We start from the raw sequence: 26,229 nt of genomic DNA on the forward strand, positions 1-26,229 counted from the left end.
CTGAGTGATATTGCGGGTGTGTATCGTTCACACTCTTTGGCCGTTAGCAAGTGCGGCTCGACACTCGCCTGTCTCTCACGATTTGAACTCAGTCAAGATTTGAGTGCCGTGGAAGCAGGTAGTGTGTGTGGCAACGTCCTTCCTCAGCAACGACGCCCAGTTCCCGCTGCCGCCGTTGAATTCCCACCTAGCGTGATTGGCGAGAGGCTCAGCGTGTGCAGCGTCCTTCCTCAGCAATGACGCCCAGTCGCTTGGTCCACTTTTCTGACCAGTATTTCTTTTCGTTTTTTCCTAGGTTTAAGAGTTAGCTTTTGAGTGAGCGAGTGAGTGCGATCTTATTTTGGATTCATTTTGAAACGTAACATAAATTTATTTCTTTGTAATCAATAAATTTAACAGTTCTTTTTCTTGAGCTTAATGTAATGTAAACTCGTGTTTTATTTCTCCATAAGCTTATTCTAGTTGCAGCTCTTAGCTTGCATAAACGCTTTGTATTATTCAGAAGTGGTACTTAGGCCAGTCCTTTTTATTAACTTAAATCCGTTGTGCCATCTAGGAGTTAACTGTACCAGCAAGAACCTGTTTATCATTAATAGCAATAGTTATTGATTGTCGGGGGTGGAGTCACTTTCTCCAGAGGCCAACAGTACTAATAAACAGCACGTGTGAATAATTTGTCTCTGCTGTGTACTATTGAGAAAGTTTATAAATTCTCGTCCTTAGAGAATCGGCGAAGTAAGCCGCCAAAAAGTAATCATTGCTTGATTTTCACAAGACATTTCATTGTCCTGTTCTTAAGTATTATTGAATATTATTCTTTAATATTGTATATTCTATAAAAACCCCGTGACGGTGAGGTGAGGTGAGGTGAGGAGAGACAGGGTGAGGTGAGGTGAGGTGAGTGAGGTTAGATGTGGTAAGACAGGTTGAGGTGTGATGAAGTGAGGTTAGGTGGAATGAGGTGAGGTGAAGCGATGAGAAATGGGGTAAGGTGTGGTGAAGCGAAGTGATGTGAGATGACGTGAGGTGAGATGAGGTGATGTAAGGTGATGTGAGATAAGGTGAGGTGAGGTGAAATGGGGTATGGTGAAATGGGGTGAGGTGAAATGGGGTGAGATGGGGTGAGATGAGGTGAGGTAAGATGGGGTGAGATGAGGTGAGGTAAGATGGGGTGAGATGAGGTGAGGTGAGATGAGGTGAAGTGAGGTGAGGTAATACGAGATGATATGAGGGAAGGTGAGGTGAGGTGAGCTGAGCTGTGGTGAGGTGAAATGAGACGGGGTGAGATTTTTTTTTTTTAATGTGGGGAAGAAAGAACCAAAGGCAATGAGCTAGCAAAACTGTTCCTTCCAAGAGAAAAACAAAATACAAGAGAGAGCCAAATTCAAGATCCATTCATTTCGAGATGCCTTGACACACTGCGTTTGAAAGACTGGAGATCATAGGAAGCAGGAAATACAGACAGAGGGAGACAGTTCCAGAGTTGACCTGTTGCATAAATGAAGGACTGGGAGTAACGGTTAACTCTTGCATTAGAGAGTTGGACAGAAAAGGGGTGAGAGTTTGCTACTAGACGGGTGCTACGCACCCGTCGTAGAAGGGGAGGAATGCATGCAGACAGTTCAGAGGAAGTGACCATTGAAGTAGCGATAGAAAAAGAGATAAAGATGCAACATTGCGGCGAAGAGACAGAGGTTGAAGGGAGTCAGTAAGAGGGGGAGAGTTGATGTGACGAAAAGCCTTTGACTCCACCCTATTGAGAAGAGCTGTATGTGGGGAGCCTCCCCACACATGAGAGTTGTACTCCAAACAGGGGCGGATAAAACCCCTGTATAGAGCCAACAATCGTGCAGGGGCAAAGAAGGAACGGAGTCGGCTTAGCACACCCAATCTTTAGGACGAGATGTGGAACGGACTGAGGTGAGGTGAGATGAGGTGAGATAGGGTGTGGTGAGATGAGTTGATGTGTTAAGGGGTAGTTCATCCCAGGAACAGAGGCTTTGACTTATTTCTCTCATATTTCCCTAGCCTTTTCTGTTCCTCTTTGTCAATTTTACTGATTTCCTCTGATGCTTCCTTCTGTGTGTGTGTGTGTGTGTGTGTGTGTGTGTGTGTGTGTGTGTGTGTGTGTGTGTGTAAATAGCTTAGGCCTCGTATGAGCTATTTCATGATGTATTTTCGTCTCATTAACACGGAAGTTATCACATGCAATTAAATTCGTGATCACAAAAACATCGTTATTAATAGAACATTATCAGCATTCTATGTTGGTAAATTTTAAGTTGTTGGTGGTGCATTATAGTTCAATCTTGATAATATGACCAAACACAAACTGATATAATGCACATTTGCCATACAGTATTGTTTGCTCCACATAAGTACCCCATATGCACAAACGTATGATAAATATTCGTAATTGCTGTGATTTGGTTTTGCCTGAGAGACAGGATGAATGCAGAATCAGCCCGTGTTTCTTGTTTTTCTTAAAGAAAAAAAAAAAAAAAACAGATCATAAGTACAAGAGAAAAGTAATGGTTGTTATATTTCCTATAAGTACATGGAAAAGAGAATGCAGAAACTTAAAAAGTGTCTTACCTGTCTATGGATCACCAGACGCCTTACGCCCACATGCTTAACAAGTGTAAAATTGCTCTGGGACCTGCGGTGAGACTCTTCTTTCAAACAGTTTGTCGTTCTTAGGCGCCTGCCCGCTTTACTGCGTAAACCTTCAAAGGGCACACTATGTGGAAAGCGTTGAAATCGTCGGGTTCACTTTTTGCCTGTCTGAGGATTTTGTGGCTTTCCCATTCGGTCTTTGACGCTCTAATCCAAAGGCCTCATTTTAACTAAACTGCCATAAAGAGAAGCAGATGTAGAAAAATGTTGGGCATTCATTGACCTGCTGGCTATCGCCGAAGGCAAAAAAATAAAAAAAAATAAATTAAAAAAAAAATAAAAAAAAATCCTGCCCTAATCTTTTCCATCCCTTCGATGGATTTTTCTTTTCCTTCAGTGTGCCTAAAGATTCCTTTGTAAGAGAAGGGAATTATTTCAAAATGATTGCCCTGTTGAGCTAAAAAAAAACCTGCATGATGATATTTGGTATGGTGGAGCATTAGATTTTTAAAAGTATACATCTCTCGTGCCAGGTAATGAATGCACAACACATTTGAGACGAGGGAGGTCGCCACCACATCCATGATTCTGCTTTGTATTCAGTCAGCCATGCCATTATAGCGAACATTACGGTGGTGTTCACTCCTCAATATTTTGATAAATAATACTGGAGGAATATCCTTTTCTTCAATCTTGTTATTCATAAATATAGGAATCTCTTGTTTATCGTCCGTCTCTTATACTTGCATGGCGGCGCACACTTTTTTTTTTTTTTTAGTTGGAAAACACAAGCTGAACCACTCGTGTGAACCTGATGGCAGATCTTCCTTTTCAGGGCAATTTACGGTACCAAGTAAAATGTTTCTTTTTCAAAAGTCCTTGTGTGACCCTGACCATAAAGTAGAAGATTTGACAGTGAAAGATCATATAAGACTGGATGAATATCGGAGGCAGTATGAGAAATAACCACGTATCAGCACGTTGTAATCTGCTGTGTTTATGTCTGGCTCAACTCAGCCGACATGGGTAACACTTTTAAAGAGATACGGGATAGAGCCGGAACATTAGTAGAACATTGTAAATTGTGCTAATAAAAAAATACAGTAACTTCCCTCAACCTTCTAAATATGAACCACAAGAGAACGCACAAAAATTGCAAAGGAATTTTTGAAGACAGGTCAAATAATTCCTTTATGTTCCAGTAATTTTTGCTGTTCGAAGGAAAAATCTCTTCTTTCGAGCAGCTCACAATGAGAAATATATATTTTTCAGAATAACAGGTAAACTAAGGATTTCTTTCCCATATCTTAAAGGAAGGGAATATTTAAGAATACGGCTGTGAATCTCATAAAGGATGGGTTAAGGAATCGCCTCAAGGTAACCCTGTTCTTTGCCATCAGCCGACTCCACAACTCACAACTCCCCCCCACCTTCACCAGACCTTATATACCCCTCTACCACATCCCTCAATCTCATCCCCTGTCTCTCCCTCCCCTTCCCCCTTCCCCTCACAAAAATCTCTTAGTCAGTCTGTCTATTCCTTCCTTCAAATCAGAATCCGATTTATGCGATGGAACTACTCATAAGAGTTTTCGTGAATCCACCCACTGGCTTTCCGCTGTGACGCCACTTCCTGTACCAACATATGACTATTGTCAGGGTAAAATAACACTTGATTGTGCTGCATAATAGCTGGATGTGAGTAACAATTAACAAAGGGCTTGATATAAGCAGGAAGGCGCCGGCTGGACGTCCACTCCCATCCAAGCTGTGGTGTTATCACGTCCCCGTACCAGTTGTGCAAAGATTGGGGTAAGCTTACTCTCTCACTCCCATGTGACCCATTTTCAGCTGAATAAAATCGTTTAGATTAGATTATTAGAGTTGTTCCGACAAAGTTAAGGTTAATGGTACCAGTATTGACACTGAGGCCCCATTGATTTATTCTCAGCTGAATAATTTTAGACGTTGGCTGGAACAGAATAATAGAGTTGTCGCTACAGTGAGAGGGTTAATAATACCGGCATTAACTCTTCCAGCCTTCGATGCTCATTCGTAGCTGAATAAAGCCATCTGGCGTTTGCTAGAGAAGAATACGGGAGTTGTTCCTACTTCCAGCTGAATAAAATCGTCTGGCGTCAGCTGGAACATTTTGGAATTGCTCATCAAGCTTTGAGAAATCTTAATATTCAGATTCTATTAGATATCAAGTAACAACATTCAAACCCCTTCGGGTTTACGGCGTCTGGCTATAGATAGATATATAAATGGATAGATAAGCACACATGTACAGAGATAGTAACATTCTAAATTAGTTTGTACAAAAAGAAAAACCTTAAATCTGGTCTCGTATTTTATATTATAGTCTTGCTACTACCAGCCAAGTTTACTCAGTTGTGGGCTGCCTCTCCGAGTCGCAGGTGTTAATATGGACTACATTAATTCATGTACTCCTGCACATCATTTGAAGGTTTAATGAAATCCTCTGGAGAGAGAGAGAGAGAGAGAGAGAGAGAGAGAGAGAGAATAACGATACAAAAAAGCACGCCATTGTTAATACAGGGTTAAAACTCGGGGAGCGACTCATGTATATCCCTCTTGTTAATGTGTGTGATATTACTGGCCAGTGAGAATCCTCCCTGTGAGTGACGTATTTTGTGACTGTTGTTACCAAATAATTTTCGTCAACTCTAGAACTGAGGGAGTTGATGATGGCTACATCTAACCTCAAATGTAAATCATCTGACTGACATGGTTAATTACGTCACTCCGATTACGTATTTTGTATTCTGTTATTGGTAATACCAGACGATTTCACTACTCTCTGGGGAGACTTTTCAAACAAGGGGAGTAATTATAGCTTTTATTTATCCTTTATGGTTGTAGGCAGGGACGGTCACCATCCACTCACTCGATATAGTGCTGCTCTCTGATGCCCGCCCATTCCTCTCTTCCTTTCTTCTTTCCTTCCTTCCTCTTTTGTCTTTCTTTCCTTCATTCTTTCCTGTTCCTTCTGTCTGCAGGTGACTCTACACTGAGTGACAAGCCAAATGGTTTCCTGTACACCAGTAAACCATTTACTACGCTGGATGGTAACCATATAATCAAACTATGGCGTCTGGCGGTTCAGTGGGTAATTAGGGCGCTCCAATAGGATTGGGCCGGTGCAGGTTTATATGCAAGGGTTGGTTGGGGTTTATTGCTCACGTAATGCCACTCAGGGATGAGAGAGGATGGTCACTGTCATCTTCAGTGTCAAGACCAACTTGCCTAGCCCCGGGCTCCTGCACTTCTCATGTGGCAACATTGAATTAGATGGTGAATGAATGAATAAATGAATCCCACTAATACAACATGCTTCTCCTAAATCAGATATATTGTATGGTGGAAGCAAATATACATTTTCTGAATACGCTACTGAACTGAACGGGTAAAGGCAAATACCTCCTATCGTCATATTAGACAATTTTTGTACATCGTGCTCCCCCGTGGCAGTGACGACTTGCTTAGGTTCAGTCCCCAGGAGGTAACTGGATGCTGTTCAGCCATGTATTGCCACCAGGGGCTGATGCCTGGTCATCTACCCTCAAAAGTGGGGGACAGTGGTAGCAAAGTCTCGAGCTCCTGCACCTCGAAGGGGGTAAAATGAGAATGATTGTTACCATATTACCATTTACTGTTTGCATTCTTCCGGAGTATCTTAGTAGTTAATGAATCCTTAGGGTAGACATCTCACATGTTAGTGTAGTAAAAAATAGAATGAGCAATTGCTGCTTTGTATACTCGTGAGCATTATTTACACGACATACTGCATATTAACCGTAGCGTAGAGAGCGAAATGTGATATATTCCACAACGTTATGATAATCGTATGTAAGAAAAGGAGAACAAAATACAGACTTCATTATGATATTAACCTAAACTGTGGCAGTCATTCAAAGAATCCTGTATTCAGAAAATGCACTTTGGTAAATGATGCAGTTAGTTAGGTATTTATCGTCATATTTGCCAGAGATCATATATGTACTGCTATGGTGATGATGATGATTGCATACTTTAATCCCGTAACGCTTATTATTTTCTGTTAATATCATCATCATCATCGTCGTCGTCGTCATCACAATTATCATCATTAACAACGACAACAACAACAGTAACAATTCACCATCACCATCAGTCAGGTGGTTATGATCCAGGAACAGAATAAGCATAACATCAGGGTAAAACAATCATCAAAGTGTCCAGTGAAATGAGAAGAGAGGTGGAGGCAGCAAAACTTCCCCGTCTTAAATCACAAATCATAGTGGTTATAACCACCGCCTTAAGTCACAGACCAGAGTGGTAGTAGTAGTAGTAGTTGTTCCCTCGGCAGTCTGGCCGAACAGCCCCGAATCAGCCGCGAGAACCTGGGAGACCATAGTGGTTAGAACCACTGTCTTAAAGCACAGACCATTGTGGTTAGAACAACCGCATTAAATCACAGACCATGGTGGTTAGAACCACTGTGCAGTTGACTACTTTTCGACTTGGGGAACATGTCGACCAAAGTCGTATATAACTCCTCCAAATCGAAAAAGTATTTCCTAAAGATGGATTCACACTGAACAGAAGAGGCTGACATGTTAGCCGCAATTGCTAGCTGCCGTCAATTATACTTACCGTGTGCACTAATAGAATACTCGTATACCCACTAAAGTTAACAAAAATGAATTTTTTTTATTTAGCTCATTTGATTACATATCACAACAATAAAGCTCCTAAAAGGCTGAATGCCTCTGACTACTGGTCATTCGACTCAAAAACAGCTGTTATGTTAGTCGTTTCTGCCTAGTGTGAGGCCTGCTTATGATGAGTAAAGTTGTCTGAAAATAGCTAGAGTAAAATATGAAGTATAATAGTCATAGGAGTTGATGGTAAATCATTATAGTTCACAAATGTTGGTAAAATGATAGCTGTGACATACAACATATAATGGAAAACTTGTAGCTGCTACGTACGTCCTATGAGCAAGCTTTTTTTGAATTGGCATGCTATGTATTTCTCTCATATGTCCTCATTCCTATACCACTGCTGAACTAAGGTAAATAATGAACTCTTATTTGTTTTTCCTATACTTTTCCATGAACTCTTGCATTTCAAATGAGCAAAAATTATCTTTGAGAAAACAGTTTTTTCCCGTTTCTTGCATCTGGAGGGGTAGACCAGGAAAATCCTCATTACTTCACCACGGCTGAAATAAGGCAAAATATGACCTCATATTTGTTTTTCCTGTGCTTTCGCATGTAGTCTTTCATTTCATACGAGCAAAAATAATTGTTGATTTTTTTTTTTTTTTTTTTTTTTTTTGGGGCGCTTGGGGAGGTAGATCAATAAATCTAGTGCCACAGCTGTCAGGTTACCGATGGTTTTAGTAAATAACTGAAAGCAATAGAAGGTCATGAAGGTACTGTAGACAATCATATTTTATCAAGTTACAATCTTCGCCTAGAATATATCACACAGCCATAGAATTTACATCCAGGTCCCCAATAATACTGATAGCAGTCCATAATTCACTTTAACATGGATGAGATTTTCATACTTTCATATCTATTTCCCGTAGCTCAATTACACACACACACACACACACACACACACACACACACACACACACACACACACACAGTGCTACATCTTTAGATCCTTTCCATGGCATTTTTTCTTGGAGCGTGTCATATTCCAGTGTTGATATTACAACCTAGTATTCATGAGGAAGGGCTGGCGGTTCTAAGCCAAGCAACAATACAAGGAGTGCAATCCTTCTCATGTCACACTACTTGACTTCCAGACCAGCTGACCTGCCATTATACCAGAGCACTGCAGGATGAGTGGAAAGGCAGTCTTGGGCCTCAGTGTGTTGCTGCTGTCACTAGCTGCAGGTGAGTGAGAGAGTGAGAGAGAGAGAGAGAGAGAGAGAGAGAGACTGGTAATACGGCAATATGTATTAACTCAGTGCTATAGAGTTAAATAGTGGTAAAAAGGTTTTTTAATGCCATATATTTTATGTATATAGTATTTTGTGTGGATTTTCCTCAGTTAGGTAAAGTAAATATGTGCCTATCGACTGCACATAGGTCATTAAGGTTTAATGTTAGTAAGGCACTAATATCTGAGGAGACAAGGTTATCTTAATTTTAAACCTCCCTTGCAGCACTCCAGGTCATGTTCCTCATATTTTATACTGCTTGTTTATAAATATGTACGGTTGTTTAAGTGTTATCACAGGTTAGTCTTCCTATATGGGTCATTAACCCTTTCAAACCGGGGGTTTTCCAACATCGCCCACTCCTCTCTATGGGAGATTTCCATCATTTTTGACAAAAATACCCGTACTTCAAACCCTAACATCTGGGAAAGTTTGATAGCTAGAGAAAAATGAAAGATAAAGGAGACTCACCAACTCTTCCCCTTTCACATGAAAGTATCTTCACATCTCCAGGTGGACCCGTCGATGAGTAAGGATAAGTTAAAGATGACTGGTTTTCCATGTTTTGACGGGCTTATCCGAGCATGCGCCACTGCCAGTGACCTTGGACTCGCTAGCTAGCACTGGCAGCACTGACCAGAATGGTGATTGTAACACTGTCCGGCCTTCCTACAAATACCCGAAATTATCCACTAAATCTTCGACTTTTCCTTACTCACTGTCGTAAGGATGAGTCATCACCCTGTTCATGTGGCTCCCCATAGGGTTTTCTGCCCATTTCATAGCGCCACTATGCTCCACAGGCGTGTGGGAAAAGAGTAGCTCCTTGATTTTCTGTACTCACTTCCTGTATCAATTATAATAATTTCCTTCTACTACGGCACTTATATTTGCACTTGTCATCATCATTATGGGTAACTGCATTTTGAGAAGTAAATGCTCTGGCTGTTTCATGCAGTATGGTTGAGTATGAAGTAATTGCTTGTGCTTAAATTGTGACTAATTTGTACTAATCAGGGGCATCGTGAAAACATTACCTTTTTTTTTTTTTTTTTTTTTTACCTCATCCCAAATACATTAATTCTCACAAATTCTCCATTAGTTTCTGTGTAACAGGGGAAAAAACTAGTAACACCCAATCAGGTAATTTTTTTGTCGCCCGTGCACTCCTGGTTTCTTTCATTGTAGCAGGTAGGGTTACTCAAGGTATTTTCAATCACTGTTTCACAGATAACCATAGACAGTAATACTTATTGCAATGCACTTGTAAAACTTATTATAAAACACTTGTTTTATAACACTAGATATAACTTAAAATATATTACTGTTACGTCCCCATCCCACAGTACCACAGGCTCCAACAGCAGTAGTTCAGTATACGACGGACATTGCCCAGTGAGTTCCTCTTCCTATGGTCAGCCTCTCGGTGTACAGCACACAAGATCAGCTGAGGCGAAGATAAACACTGGCTTCTTAGGTTCACTGTCTTTATTTTCCAAATATTTGCACTTGATGCTTTCCAACTTCACAGTTTTCACAAGCACTGGGGCCATACAAACTTTACTAACTGCAATTACACTTAATGCTTGACGCTTCACTGTTTTCACAAGTACCGAAAACATACAATCTTCACGGACAAGTACAGAAAATGTACAATTGTCGTTGGTTATATTCACTGACACTGCACTGACACTCAAACTGAACTGAAAACCAATTGAACTCGAATAGTCTCTTCTCCATCCTTATATAAGCTTCCTTGTTTCTACAACATTCTAGGACATGCTGGTCCTGTTCCTGCCCTAGCAACAATAGTTATCAACTCGGAGACAAACAAAACATGCCAGAGCTTTCTTACGTTACATATATTAACACTAATTTATTTAGCATGCTGACTTAAATTAAATAAATTAACAAGCAGTTACATAAATAAAACATTATAAAGAAAAAGAGCACAAAAATTAACTCATACCTTAAGCTGCCATCATACTGGGACAAAAGTGGCTAACATGCTAGCCAGTTTTGCGACCCGCTAGCCAAACTGACTAACGGTGAGCGAGAGTTCCCCTGCGAGGCGAAATGGATAACAATTCTCGCTCACAGCTTGTTGGTCGGATATGAAGTCAAATGAGCCTATATTAATTTTGTAATTGATGAGACAATATTCTGTTATTCACAGAAGGAAACTTTAACTAAAATTGTTAAGTAAATACAATTTAATTCTTGTGGTTTTTGTTCACTTTTATTTGTTTCTTGTAACATGAAATAAATATTCGGACACTCTGGTGACTAGCCACGGAGGCTGTCTGTTTTGTCTCCAAACAACAAGTAAAAATCAGATTTCGATATGGATCCTGCGGCTAAGAAAACTCTGGAAGACTGCTTTGTGACTCTGGAGTTGCTAAAGTACGTGAGGCGGTTACAGAAATTGAGTAAAAGGGTACTCAGTGGTGGTTTGTTTACAAAGGACCACGAGGCGCCAAGGCAGACGACACTGTTGGCCGTTTCGGCGCGCAAAAACACACGCGTGTGACAGACACTCGACTCTGTTAGCCGTTTTCACTCGCAAAACTGGCTCACATGTTAGCCACTTTTAGTCTAGTGTGACGCCGCCTTTACGAAACAACTATGCTCGCAAACAGTGGGCAAACTGGCAACTCTGACTCGTACCGGAACCTGCGGTAAACGTTAAGAAGCTTCTCAACCACCCAACTGGCAAATCTCACTTCTCAAAAGTACATTTCACTTATGTATTAAAAAAAACACACACACACTTGTGCATACCTGTTTATTATTTACAATTTGCCACACACCTACTCAGTCAATGAGCCCTTTCCCCAGCCGTAAGGGCAGAACTTTCATGGTGGTCGATGATGCAATCGGCCCCAGGCTTGTGGGTGAGGAATAGGATGAGGAGGATAAGGAAGACATCACTCTACACTCTACTAGTGCTGTGTACAAACTGAGCCGCGAGTCAGTGGGGTAGCCTACCATGGGTACTTACGTACCTTATGACTGTCATAAAAAATGTTCACGGGTTCAAAGGATGGCAGGAAGATGCTTGCATCTACACCAGTAGTCTGGTGTATGGATTTTTTTTTTTCCTCCATTTGTTTTTCCTTCCTCAATTGTTATTTTAAAAAAAAAATCTATACCAGTCAACTGGCGTTGCTCCACGCCCCAAATCGTACCGGTATAGCACGTTAACTGGCGCCAAGGGTTTCAAATGTGAAATAAATTATCAATTTGCATTTCTCTAGCTGGATGACAATTTTTCAACAGGATATCTCGATGAACTACTTTTCCACAGTATTTAAGAAGTAATCTAGGGTAGTTGTAGATGGCGAGAGCTTCTTCAAAGAAGAATTCATATAATTTGCATAAACGGTATGACTTTTCATTATGACTGTTTATCTTTCACTTACACAGACTTTGCTTAGATATATTAGCTTGAAGATGAGCACAATAAGTGACTGAAAAGTGTTGACAGTTTCACTGACTGAAGAATAATAAGGATCACTACAGTACATGTATTCTGTCCCTTCATTGTTAGGATGAAAGTTTCAATCAGAAGACATCTAACATCAACAGGATGGTCCGTATATTGCACTGTTTTATCATGTGCGTTGTGGGTACGATTCAGTCTGCATTTGTGAAGAGTGCAGACATTTTGGCTAATTTCATTAATTACTTGTCGACGTAAAAAAGCTTACACATAAAGTAGGGAAAGGGGTTGTGGTGGTTGTGGTGCATCAATATATATATTCAGGGTAGACACCGGCAACGCAGACTGAGGCGTCCCGGCAACACGTGAGAAGGGATGTGTAATTAATGGGCCAACGAAAATTGTGAGATGAAGAAAATGATGCAGGATGGCACTGGCAACTCTAACTGATCCGTCCCCGCAACACACAAGTACTGGAATGAGTCATGTATCGCCCACCTGTATATAAATGGTACCTGGGAATGAACTTGGAACCAATTCACCCCATCTCATACCTGGTGTTCAGCCCGGGAGGAAAGAAGCTGAGATTTGGTTACTTACAGGGATGGAGATTTCACTGGATACCTCCAGTATGCATACTAATGTTATATAAATAATAGCCATTTTTATTAATGAACTCGACATCCATGAAATACTTTCTGTCTTTGCAGAACTGTATGGACAAGGTACCGGAGGAACAAGTAAGTACAACAGAGAGAGAGAGAGAGAGAGAGAGAGAGAATCACCTCGCTATCACACATTTCTCTTTCTCATTTATTTTCACTCTGACGATATGCTCAATCTTTTCGTTTTATCATTAGTGTTTACTTTATGGTATCATGTGTATTTTTAACTCCTTCACTCTGGTGGCGTATTGTCTTTTTGTTACTTTCAGATAATCGCTTTGCTTAGTTTGGTAGTGTTTTCGAACTGGAAGGGTTAAATATAGCCTTCAGTTACCTCTTTTCTTCAAGAGATCTCTCCAAAGTTGAATAATCCTCTCTGTTGATAAAAAGAACGAAATATAATGAGTGAGGGGAATAAAAGGGTTGAGTAGGAAAGAGAATGGGAGAAAGGTTCATGGCTTTGTATCCTGAGACTTTGTTTAGATGCATTTCATGTTTGTTTGTTTTTTTTGTGTGTGTGCAGATTATTTTTTTCTCAATTATTATTATTATTATTATTATTATTATTATCATCATTGTTATTATTATTATTATTATTATTATCATCATTGTTATTATTATTATTATTATTATTATTATTATTAACTCCTGTAGTAGAATAGCATGAAGTCGTTGAGAAAAATGTCAATGGAAAAATGAAAATACGTCACTGGGGCGAAGGGATGATCCTTGTCAGTCTGGTGATATACTGATTAGTTTTATTCTTGCTATTTCCTAACGTCAATTTCTAGCTTAAGATTTTTGTTTGGACTAGGCTACCGTAGATACCAGAAAATTTTCCCAAGTTAACATTATCTGGCAGTAGCAAATAATAACCAATAAGACAAGAAGTTAATCCTGCCTATTTCGTAAGTGTTTACACAGTTTTATTATTAACCTTTAAAATCCGATGATTAAAAAAAAAAAGTTCAACATCACACGCTTTTAGTCAGCTTCAGAGAGAGAGAGAGAGAGAGAGAAAGAGAGAGAGAGAGAGAGAGAGAAAGTTGTTAAGGTGTTAATGAAGATCGTGGTTCACCACACCAGACAGAAAGTGTCACTTGTACGGCGCAAAACAATCTGAAGATAGCAAGAACGACATAAGATATGACTTTGTTTATATTCAGCGGGTTAATGGTAAGTGTGGAACGACGTCACTAAAATTAAACCATATCGCTGCAGAATCCAATGAAAAAGTGGTAACAGTATCATGCTGAAGATATTTTTAGATATATGAGAATAAAGCACAAAAAAGACCTAGGCAACCTGAGTTCGGAACGGAGTAGGCACACATGACATTTGCTGTTACTTATACTGGCTGTATAGTATTTCTGTTCAATAGATTCAAGGCAGTACGTGATGGTAACCAATGGCCGTGGGGTGCAGTACAGTCGGGTTTAGAAGTCCACCTAATATTCCATTTCCCACTATCCTTCGTTGGTTAATATACCTACAGAAAGAAAGGCTTTGTATGTTTCACTGCCCATCGGTGATTTCCTCTGATTCGTCGAGGAGGGGGGAAAAAGCAGACATGTCCTAAATGCGAAGAAAACCCATAGGTCTTGTAGGTAATTTTGTACCCTTGACTGTACCAAAGGGGTGGACTGTGTACGTAAGCTCAAATATGATATTTGTTAACACCTTGGATCCACTGACCCCTTTATTGTTTTATTCTTGTTACCTCTTGATGGTGTCCTTCTGTCAGCTTGGAGGTGAATTTTCGAAATGGAAGTAGGCTATTAATATTCTTCAATACAAAGATCTTTTCTAAGTAGGATAAAATCGTATGACGTGCATGAATATACTTCAAAATACGTCATCGGATTCAACATATCGACACTTTCATAATGATGACATCTTAATCTATTCTCTTTCTGCTGTCATTTTTATTCATTCATTTTATTTCATTCTGCTTACGCTCAGACGTTTTATTAAAATTAGAAGAGTCCTCTACCAGTTACGTGATTAAAGAAGACTATGTCTAACTTCTCAGCTCAACAAGTCTCTCCTAATCAATATATAATAGAGGACAATTATATTCGGCTCTCGAGAGGTTTCTCGAACTGGAGAAAATATTTACATCATTCATTAACCGCTTCACCACCAGGAAACTTTGCTAAGCTAGATATACTCATCTGGTCGTATGAAGAATATATATAATGAAAATGTCGTTCCAAGACTGAAGGCATTTAGGTGACATCAAAGGACCGAATGTTAACATGTTCCGGCAGTGACCTACAACGAACGGTGAATGAATGATGTTATAAGACATATATTTAATGCTGTGTGCTCATTACAAGTTGAACATAAGGTTTGTCTCTGGAGAACTGTTTCAACATCAGAAATTACGTTTGGCTTAATTTTGAGTGATACTCTGAAATCCTATATCAACAGGGATTAAAAAACAAGTATAATACCTATCTCTACATCTCTATCTATCTATCTATAGCCCGACGCCGTAATCCAGGAAAGGGTGGCCGCAGACAAAACGCCTCGAAGTCGCTCTGTCACCTACCATTTGCCTACCCTCCCCCCAACTCACTCCCCCCTCCCTCACATACCTCTCAACTCCATCCCTCCACCTCATCCTCGGTCTTCCCCTCCCTCTCCCTCCCTCCACCTCACTTACATACACCCTCTTGGTCAGTCTTTCATTCTCCATTCTCTCCACATGTCCAAACCACCTGAGTGTATTTCTCCAAATCTTCTCAACCACATCCACTTCCACCCCACAACGTTCCTTTATTTTTTCATTCGTCAACCTGTCCCTCCATGTTACTCCCCATGCTCCTCTCAAGTAACTCATTTCCACTGCTCTCACTCTTGACTTGTTCCCCTCTAGCAAAGTCCACGCCTCGCTTCCATGCGTCAGGGTAGGGATCACAATACTATCATGCAGTGACTTCTTAACTTCCATACTCACCTCCCTATTTCTCATCACTGCTTTCAGTAAACCAACAACCTTCCTTCCCTGCTGTACCCTTTCAAGCACTTCATCCCCAAAAGTTCCATCCTTACTCATCACACTACCCAGGTACTTGAATGCACTCACATTCTCCATATCCTCACCATCCAACCTCACTGTGCATTCTGTGACTTCATTCCTCTCAAACACCATAACTTTACTTTTGTTTACATTAACTTTCAGATTTCTCTTCCTACACACTGTCCCAAATTCATTCACCAAACTTTGCAACTCCCATTCATCATCTTTCAACAAAACTGTATCATCAGCAAACAACAACACCGGAATCTTCCACATCTCACCTTCATTCATTACAGCCACCCCCACATCCACTGCCCTACCTTGCACCTCCTTTACAACCCCATCCATGTATATATTAAACAGCCAAGGAGACATCACACAACCCTGTTTCAGTCCCACACTGAGATCAAAGAACTCACTCAGCTCAACATCCACTCGCACCGTAGCCCTAGCTCCTTCGTACATACTCTTCACAACACTCAACAATTTCCCCTCCACTCCATATATTCTTAATACCTTCCACATACCTTGCCTATCTATTCTGTCATAAGCCTTCTCCAAGTCCATGAAGGCAGCATACACTTTCTTTCCCTTCTCTAGATACTTCTCCACTAATCATCTTAGAACAAATATCTGATCTACACACCCTTTTCCCTTCCTATATCCCCCTTGTTCTTCTCCAACTAGCTCCTCCGTTATATGCCTAACCCTATCAGTGAGTATTCTACCATATATTTTTCCAGTCACACTAAGAAGGCAAATACCCCAATGGTTACCACATACTTCTCTCTCCCCTTTTCCTTTGTATAAAGGAACTATTATACCTGATTTCCAGTCTTCTGGAACCCTTTCCTCTTCCCAGCCCAATCTACACAACTTCCATATCCACTCCACTACAATCTCACCCCCATACCTCAGCATTTCATCATACACTCTAACAATTCCTGGGGTCTTTTCCATCTTGATCTTCTTCATTGCTTCCACTACTTCCGCCCTGCTGATCTCTTCCTCCCTCCTCTCATCTCTTCTTCTCCCAGCCATTCCCCAACCACTTATACTCGCACTGCTCTCACTCTCTACATTCAACAAATTCTCAAAGTGCTCCTTCCATCTCCTCAATTTCTCCCTCTTCTCCACAAACAATCTATTATTTCTCTCTCTCACTCCCCTACTATTTCCCCTTTCACACTGCCTTATTTTCTTTCCCTCCTGCCAAAACAATTTCTTACTCTCCCTCCATTTCACACTCAGATTCCTCCCAAACTCTTCATGCACTTTCTTCTTACTCTCCTTCACCAATCTCTTCACCTCCCTTCTCCTGCTCACATATACCTCTCTCTTCTCTCTCTCATCATCTCCCCTAGCTCTACTCGCTAGCCATTCACTATATGCCTTATTCTTTTGTTCCACAGCTCGTTTCACCTTATCATTCCACCATGCTGTCCCTTGCACACCCCTGCATCTTCTCCTCATTCCACAAACCACCTCACATGCTGCGCCTATCTCTTCTGTGAATATCTTACAGACATCTTCCATCCCTTCCATCTGCTCTAACTCATACTTTCACAATCTTTTTTCCACTGTGTTCTTATACTCTGCCGTTTTCTCACTATCATGCAACTTCTCCACTCTTCTCACAGGAGCTGTTTTCGCCTTCGTCTCTTCAACCATTTTCTTTGCAGCCTTACCTTGACCATCACTAAGTGATGGTCTGAGATTCCATTTCCCCACCCTCTCCACACTCTTGCATTCAAGACTTGTCTTCTCATTCGCTCATCCACGCACACGTAGTATATCACTGACTTTCGTTCCACAAGTTCACCATCCATCCTCCTTATGACTCTCCATGTATACCTGTGGATCATCTTATGCCGAAAGTAGGTGTTGGCTATTTCCAACCCCTTACTAGCACAGATGTCCACCAAAGCCCTACCATTCCCATCTACTTCACCTGGCACACCCCACTGACCAACCACTCCATCCACTCGTACATTCCCAACTTTGCCAATCAAAAACAATCTCTCACTCCTCTCAAACTTCTCCATACATGCTTCTACACATACCCAAAACACATATTTCACTCTTGTCACTCGGTCCTCTGTCGGAGCATACACATACTGTACAGTATACAATCGCCCACGCTTGTATACCTACTTTCATCCTCACCCATACAATCCTTGCACGCACTGTTCCATACTCTCTTATATTCTCCTTCCACTTCTTGCTTATCGTCAGACATACTCCCCCTCTTGCCCTTTCATTCTCATTAGCTCCTGCACATATTCCTAAACCATACTCCCATTCTTTCACCCTTTCACCTTCGCATTTAGTTTCAGTCAATCCACATATATCCACTCTTGCATCCTCAAGCACCTTAACAATCTCTCTCTCTTTCACTTCATCATTCACTCCTCTCACATTCCATGTCCTCACCCTCAGAATGTCCTTTGTCCGTTCCTTAGTCGTCAACGTATGGTCCGTCTTGGTCCGAGGCGCTTTATTCGCTGGTTTAGTTAGTTCTTTTTACGGGGTGGGACACTAACCCACCACCAACTCTTTTAGTCGCCTCATACGACAAGCCTGGATACTGGGGTAGTATTCTTGAAACCCCCCTACCCCTAGGGGGTCCGAAAGGCGGAGAATCAGTTTTTGTTAACTCCTGTACTCCGACACGCAACCGTCGAATTTACAGTCTAGATCCCAATTCAGACTCTAGTATGAATGGACTGTGGTAAAGTTCTTGCCCGAAGGTCAATTTAAACAATCAAACTATTCCAGTTTACCACCACCTAACCCACAAGTCTTGCTAATCTTCATTAACCTACTTTACCTAACCTAGCCTAGAGTAACGTAATCTAACCATCGGGTCTCTGGCAGCTCTACCAGCCGATGGGGAATATTGCTGTGGACGATCATCATGGAATGTCATGCCTACTAATGGTACTGAGCAGTGTTGCAGGTGGGTTCTAACACACACACACACACACACACACACACACACACACACACACACACACACACACACACACACACACACACACACACACACCTGTCAATTTGGTTCATAATTATTTCCTCTTATTTCAGCTTTTGTTTTTGTTGTGTTACTGAAGAGTTTTTGAAGCATTCCTCTTGACCTGGTAAAATCGTACAGTTTTAGCCTGGATAAAATTCATACGTAGTTCATGGCAGTGAAAGGTTTAAAAAAGACTCCAACTTGATGTGGGACATAAAGGGTTTACATCTGATGCGTGGGTGGCCTTTGTTGATGATGATGATGTTGTTCTTATGGCTGCTGCTGTAGTAGTAGTAGTAGTAATTGTTGTTGTTTTGTTACTCTTGCTTTCATTTTTGTTGTTGTTGTTTGTTTTGTTGCTGTTGTTTTTGTTGTAGTTGTTTTCTTTCTTCCTCTTCTTCGTCTTCTAGGTGTTTGAATGGCATAGCTCACTGCGTCCCCCTGCCCACCTGCCCAGACCCGCCAGCCAATCCGTTTCGTTACCGCACGCAAGAAGTGTGTGGATGCACCTTGTAAGTATAGTCCTGTTGAGATACCCTGTTATAGCCCTGTGGATGTACCCTGTAAGTATAGTCCTGTTGAGATATCCTTTTACAGTCCTGTTGAGGTACCCTTTTATAGTTCTGTTCAGATACCCTGTAGGTATAGTCCTGTTGAGATACCCAGTCAGTATAGTCCTGTTGAGATACCCTATAAGTATAGTCCTGTTGTAGTACCCTGTTATAGTCCTGCTGAGATACCCTGTAATTATAGTCCAGTTGAGATACCCTGTAAGTATAGTCCTGCGAGATACCCTGTAAGTATAGTCCTGCCGAGATACCCTGTAAGTTTAGTCCTGTTGAGATACCCTATAAGTACAGTCCTGTTAAGACACCCTGTAAGTATAGTCCTGTTGAGATACCCTATAAGTACAGTCCTGTTGAGACACCCTGTAAGTATAGTCCTGTTGAGATACCCTATAAGTACAGTCCTGTTGAGACACCCTGTAAGTATAGTCCTGTTGAGATACCCTATAAGTACAGTCCTCTTCACCCATGGTTCACTGCACACCAAGTATGTTTGTGATTCTCTGATGTATCTCTATGGTCAGACTCCTTAACTTCTTCAATTATTGGTTTAGTCCTGCTATTTTCGGGAGAGTTTATTAGTCCAAGGACAGGTCTCTCGTACTTAACGAATTGTCTAAGGCTTAATCTAACTTATCCACTTCCATTAATTTCTCTTCAAATCAACAGAAGCGTTTGAAGGTAGCATGAACAAAATTAAAAGTGTCTTCAGACTGAAGAGAAAATCTCGAAAGATTCGGGACGGTTACTCAGAAGGCACCATCATGCCACCCAATCCTCTGCCATCAGGCTGGTCTCTTCCCCTCCTCCAGCTCATACCATTCTCAATCATATACCTGTCAACTTTATTCCTCCACCTCATCCGTAATTTTATATACATTTCACTCACAACTAAAGGCTCAGTTTCAGTATGCAAAAATAAGTTTCGTCTTAACTCAGTTTCAGTTTGTGTATGTAAATCCTATATTCCTTCTCACTGTACAACAATCTCAGTATGAAAATAGTTCTGTTTTGAGTTATGGCCGTTATAATACACCATCCTCTGAATCCCACCTCACCCCACTTTGGGATGAAAGAAAGTTATGGCTTATGAAGAGTATGATCTTCACGGAGATCTACGATAATTGGAATATATATATATATATATATATATATATATATATATATATATATATATAGATAGATAGATATATATATATATATATATATATATATATATATATATATGTTATCTTTTAGCAGGGGAGTGAAAGATAAAAATGGTAGATTACTAGTGGAGAAGGGAGAAAAAGTGAGCAGATGGAGAGAACACTTTAAGGAATTGTTGAACGTAGAGGATGGAAGTAATGCGAGTATAAGTGGCTGGGGAATGGCTGGGAGAAGGAGGGAGGTGAGAAGACAGGAAGAAATCAGTAGGATAGAAGTTGTGGAAGCAATGAAGAAAGTTAAATCGGGGAAAGCCCCAGGAATTGATGGAGTGTGTGGTGAAATGCTGAAGCATGGGGGAGAGATAGTAGTAGAATGGATGTGGAAGATGTGCAGATTGGCTTGGGAGGAAGGTAGAGTCCCGGAGGATTGGAAGTCAGGTATAATTATTCCCTTGTACAAAGGAAAAGGGGAAAAAGAAGTGTGTGGTAATCATAGGGGCGTTTGTCTTCTTAGTATAATAGGAAAAGTGTATGATAGGATACTTATAGACAGAGTTAGAGAAAGAACAGAGAAATTAGTTGGAGAAGAACAGGGAGGCTTTAGGAAGGGAAGAGGTTGTGTAGATCAGATATTCATTCTTAGATCTTTAGTGGAAAAGTTTCTAGAGAAGGGAAAGAAGTTGTATGCGGCTTTCATGGATTTGGAGAAAGCATATGACAGGGTGGATAGACAAGGATTGTGGAAAGTGTTAAGAATATATGGAGTAGATGGGAAGTTGTTGAATGCTGTGAAGAGTATGTACGATGGTGCGAAGGCTGCAGTGCGCGTGGATGGTGAACTAAGTGAATTTTTCTCTTTGAAAGTTGGTTTGAAACAGGGATGTGTCATGTCTCCATGGTTGTTCAATCTGTACATGGATGGGGTAATAAAAGAGGTACAAGGTAGGGTAGTGGATGTTGGAGTGGCCCTGGTGAGAGAGGATAGTGTTTGGAAACTCCCTGTACTGTTGTTTGCAGATGATACTGTGTTGTTGAGTGAAGACGAAGGGGAGCTTCAAGGCTTGGTGGATGAGTCTGAGAGAGTGTGTAAGAAACGGAATCTAAAGGTGAATGTAGGGAAGAGTAAAGTGATGGTCTTTGAGAGATGTGAAGTTAGTGAATGTACAGCGAGGTTGGATGGTGAGGAATTGAAAAATGTGAGTACGTTTAAGTACTTGGGTAGTGTGATGAATAAGGATGGAGGTTTGGAGGGTGAAGTGCTTGAAAGGGTACAGCAGGGAAGAAAGGTTGCTGGTTCTTTGAAAGCAGTGATAAGAAACAGGGAAGTGAGCATGGAAGTGAAAAAGTTTTCTACATGACAGTATTGTGATACCAACTCTAACGTACGGAAGTGAAGCTTGGACATTGTTGGAAGGACACAAGTCAAGAGTGAGAGCAGTGGAAATGAGATATTTAAGAGGAGCCTGTGGAGTCACGTGGAGAGACAGGCTGACGAATGAGGATATAAAGGATCGTTGTGGTGTGGATGTGGATGTGATAGGAAGCGTTATGAGGAACACACTGAGGTGGTTTGGCCGTGTGGAGAGGATGGAGGGTGAAAGACTGACGAAGAGAGTGTATGTGAGTGAGGTGGAGGGGGGAAGAGAGAGGGGGAGGTTTAGGATGAGATGGAGGGATGGGGTGAAGAGGTATATGAGAGAGGGGGGTGTGAGCTGGGAGCAGAGCAGTGTGATGGCGGGGGACAGGGCGACTTGGAGGCGATTTGTTTGTGGCCACCCCAAACGAGATTGAGGCGTCTGGCAAAAAATATATATATATAGATATATATATATATATATATATATATATATATATATATATATATATATATATATATTCATTTCTTAATTGCAGAGACACATTACACGCTTGTCTACAAAAAATTTTTACACTCTCAAGGGGGAAACGAACCCGGGACTTCTAGATGGAAGTCAGGCACTGTTACCACTAGAAAAACCATTTGTACACACGCGTGTAATGTATGCATCTTCAGCAGAAAAAGACGCTCGTGTTGCGTCTGAGATAGATACAAACTGCTCTGTCATTTGCCAAGTTGCGTGGGGCTAAGCGAAAATCCTGATGTGCTGGGATTAAAATACATCCTCCAATAACGGATTTACCCGGTTTGACATAGAATTCAGGTGGCTTAGCTTTATTCACTCCATGGTGTTGTAGTAAGAGTGCCTGGCTTTTATTTATAAGTGCTGGGTTCAATTTCCTGCTAGGAGTGCACTATATATATATATATATATATATATATATATATATATATATATATATATATATATATACACACACACACACACACACACACACACAAGTGCTCGTGGGCCCTTCGGGCCCCTCGCACTTGCTCCTGCGGAGGGCTCTGGCATTTATGTTCTGTTCTAGTGTAACGTTGTCACTTGGATATATTGCAGCTAACCAATTGATCGTGTTATTTGCAGCTTCGGGAATGGAAACCAAGTTGTCCGAACACAAGTCCGACGTACAGTAGCTCCCAAAAGTATCTTTAAAAAAAAGTACTATACATTCTGACACAATGGACGATGTATCTGACACGTGTTGGGTGAAGCGGCAACAAAATTGGTAGACCTGCATACTGGGGAGTGGTGGCCATACACCTGCATATGCCCTGGGATTGTATAAACCGTTTTCTAACTGACGTAATACTAATCACTTTGTCATATGTAGATATATTTGATGTTATTATGGTGACAACATGTTCGTTTTAACATAGGCACGGTTACTCTTTCTGTGGTTCATCTGTAATGCTTTCACGAGTGCCAGCACAAGGTTATCAGCACTCTAGATAAATAGTATACAAGCTTTCCCAGAACTGATACATTTTGAGAAAGTGTTTATATAATATCTGTGATTATGACTGGGAGATATATGACACCCAGTGTAATGTGAACGGCACAAAATTATTAGAGACAAGTAGAGGTAAACGAAATGTAAAGACAGTAAATTAACTTATCTGAAACTAATCCCCAGAGCAGCATATAAACCCATTCGTCACTGATACACCAGCCGTATTGTGGAGATGACATGCGAGATTCATTCGTATAATGGACATTATATGTAAAATAAATACAAGGTAAGGTTAAACACACTTTGGGGGGCTCCTTTTATTCATTTAATAACCACTGTATCCACCGCCTGCATCCAGATCCCTGTTCAATCGACGCGACACCCACTATGAAGCTGTGCCATTCACGTAACGAAACACCACACCTCAATACCTTCCGACACCGAGATATTGCCACATTCGGGTAGTATGTAAAAATAATGATGTGTGGTTAAAATTGTCCGACATGCAGATTCTATAGGCTATTATTAACCCCTGCATTGTTAATCTATTTGTAGTTGTGATAACGAAAGAATTGTGATGGGTATTTTTCTCATGCTGTTTAATAATCTGATTTTCACTTATATTCATGTGGGGCTGGGTGACTCAATGGTGGCGTGCGTAGCTCAAGACCGTGAGGTAGTGAGTTCGTGCCCCACCTGAGTAGCTACTCAGCTGAATGTTAGCGCTCTCATCACCCTATCAGGGCTATATGGTCTAATATAGGCCTAGCTCGGAGAATTCATTCCTTCACTTATATTCGAACATGACAACTCAGCCCATCGCAGTCAATTTTCGAAAATGGCAACTCTGCCCATCGCAGTTGCTATGTTTCCCAAGATACATTTATCACAGTATAATGTGTGTAATGGGTTATATTCTTTAACACAGAGGTATAAATATCGCTGAACTGTTACCACTTACAAGTCGATGGATGTTTGCAGTCACATAGTGGCATCGATGTGTTTATTAGCAGTACCACCCACGATACCTAACCATGCGTACCAACCGCACCGAGACGACAAGTGGCCGGGAATAATGTTTCATTCTGTTCATTCTGCCACTCTTCGCACCACACTTTAAAGGTACTTCTGGGAGCTACTACACACACAGACACACGGACACTGCTACAGTTTATTTTAGTTCTACCTCTGGGCAAAAAATTCTACGGGGATCTATGCCGGGCTCCGGAAGCAGCGTTTTTGGTCGAAATGTGATCGCTCATTAAATATAGTAAAAGTTTTTCAATCGTGATGGGACCAAGTTTTTTTTACATCAGCGAATTTTTTTGCAATTTTCGTCCCAATTTTGGTGTGATTTGTATGTGTAGTTTCTGCTGCCCAAAACACACACACACACACACACACACACACGGCTACTGCTATATCTATCTATCTATCTATCTATCTATCTATCTATATATATATATATAATTCAAAATATTTGTACTAAATACTCTTTGTGTGCCGAAACCCCGACGATTTAGGGCTGAATACGTTTTTTTTTTTTTTTCTTGTAAATGTTTGCTTCAAACGTTTACCTAAAATGTTTCGACTCTTAAGAACAGTGAAAGAAATTAGATAAAATCTTCCTTTCAGAGTGAATTGTTATATTTAGTTTTAAATTATGGAATTCTGTTTTACCGTCTATTTCGGAATTATATAATGTTATGGATTCCCCAGTCACTATAGCCGACATTATTTACTCAGAGTCGATATCAGGCTAAATGTTTAATCCTGAATGTTCTTTAGTCGCTTCAGGGGCAAGATTCTTGTCTAGGTCAGGTAATACTGAGTCCATGCGCAAAATTTCGAGTGTAATCTCAGAAGCCGAAACACTCAAACTCCGTGAAAACGCAAGTTCGAGACGAATAGTTGCAGGCTTTTTATCCATAGTTCATTCACTTTAACATGACCAAAATTTTAGTCCCTTTGCAGCTTATTTCACGCAACTCAGTGGCGTAAGAGACAATGTTGCGGCTATACGTCGTTTGTACAGCGCGTGATAGTGTCTAGCATGTATTCTGTTGTTAATCTGTTACTAGAACGCAGCATTAAATATGGAAATAACAATTTTAGGTCAAGTTAAAATAAAAAGAAGAAACTTATTATAATTCCATCTCATGTGACCGCCATTTGAATGGGTTGGTATGATTCCAGTAATTCTTTCAAAGTTTACAGCCCAATATCGATATGAGGGTAAAATTACCTCAAAAATTACATGCTAGTTTCAATATGTTTGTATAATTCTTCCATATCTTTATACATTTCCAGTAAGCGATTATGATATATTCGTCTATAACTTAACACAATTTCAGTTCTTGAAAAGAGTTCCCATAATCTTTCTGTAGTATAACAATTTTCCAGTAAGCGTTTATAATGCCCAAGATTCTTAAATAATTTAACATTGCTTTAGGTTGGAGACATACTTCTTAAAAATTCTCTATAACATAACACAATTTTAGTATGTGGATGTAACTTCGTATAACTCTTTTACGGCTTTGGAATATCAGTATGGATGCATAATTCGTTCACAGTTTCAATGAACTCAATTTCTGGATAACCTAACACAGTCTTAGAATGAGTGTACAATTCTTCCATCACTAATGTGTGATTTCTGTACAACATACACATCTTTCCCCTCAGGTACTGCACCCAAACATGTTTCAAGCACATCGCCACCTAGGACGCCAGCATGCTTTTCTCTGGGACAAGGACTGGTATTCTGGAAGGCGTAGGAGGCTTCGAAGAACTTGTTCCTTTGTGACTTGGTTTGCTGTTTATGCCTTAGTATTCAACTGTATGTGCTTTGCTGTATATCCTTCCAATATCGACACAGACTGCACTAGAAACATAAAAGATATGTTAACCCATCAAATGCAAAAATAAACTGTTAT

At 40.6% G+C, this 26,229-nt stretch overlaps 1 protein-coding gene across 1 annotated transcript; it reads left to right on the plus strand.

Annotated features, from left to right (window-relative positions):
• Window positions 1-4,391: 4,391 nt before the first annotated feature.
• On the plus strand, window positions 4,392-26,229 carry LOC145408048 (uncharacterized). Its single transcript, XM_080278850.1, has 6 exons — window positions 4,392-4,428; window positions 8,444-8,534; window positions 12,734-12,763; window positions 18,591-18,672; window positions 19,140-19,241; window positions 25,979-26,229. The coding sequence occupies exons 2-6, from the start codon at window positions 8,480-8,482 to the stop codon at window positions 26,016-26,018; spliced, it is 309 nt and encodes a 102-aa protein (XP_080134976.1). The 5' UTR covers window positions 4,392-4,428; window positions 8,444-8,479; the 3' UTR covers window positions 26,019-26,229.

The sequence above is a fragment of the Coenobita brevimanus genome, chromosome 8 (assembly GCF_032717465.1).
Source record: "Coenobita brevimanus isolate Jiangsu-jjx chromosome 8, ASM3271746v2, whole genome shotgun sequence".
NCBI classification, from domain to species: Eukaryota; Metazoa; Arthropoda; class Malacostraca; order Decapoda; family Coenobitidae; genus Coenobita; species Coenobita brevimanus.

Coding starts and splice junctions, on each gene's coding strand:
- LOC145408048 (XM_080278850.1), top strand. CDS start 8,480: ATGAGTGGAAAGGCAGTCTTGGGCCTCAGTGTGTTGCTGCTGTCACTA. Junction 18,673..19,139: donor GGTACTGAGCAGTGTTGCAG/GTGGGTTCTAAC, acceptor TTCGTCTTCTAG/GTGTTTGAATGGCATAGCTC. Junction 19,242..25,978: donor GAAGTGTGTGGATGCACCTT/GTAAGTATAGTC, acceptor CTTTCCCCTCAG/GTACTGCACCCAAACATGTT.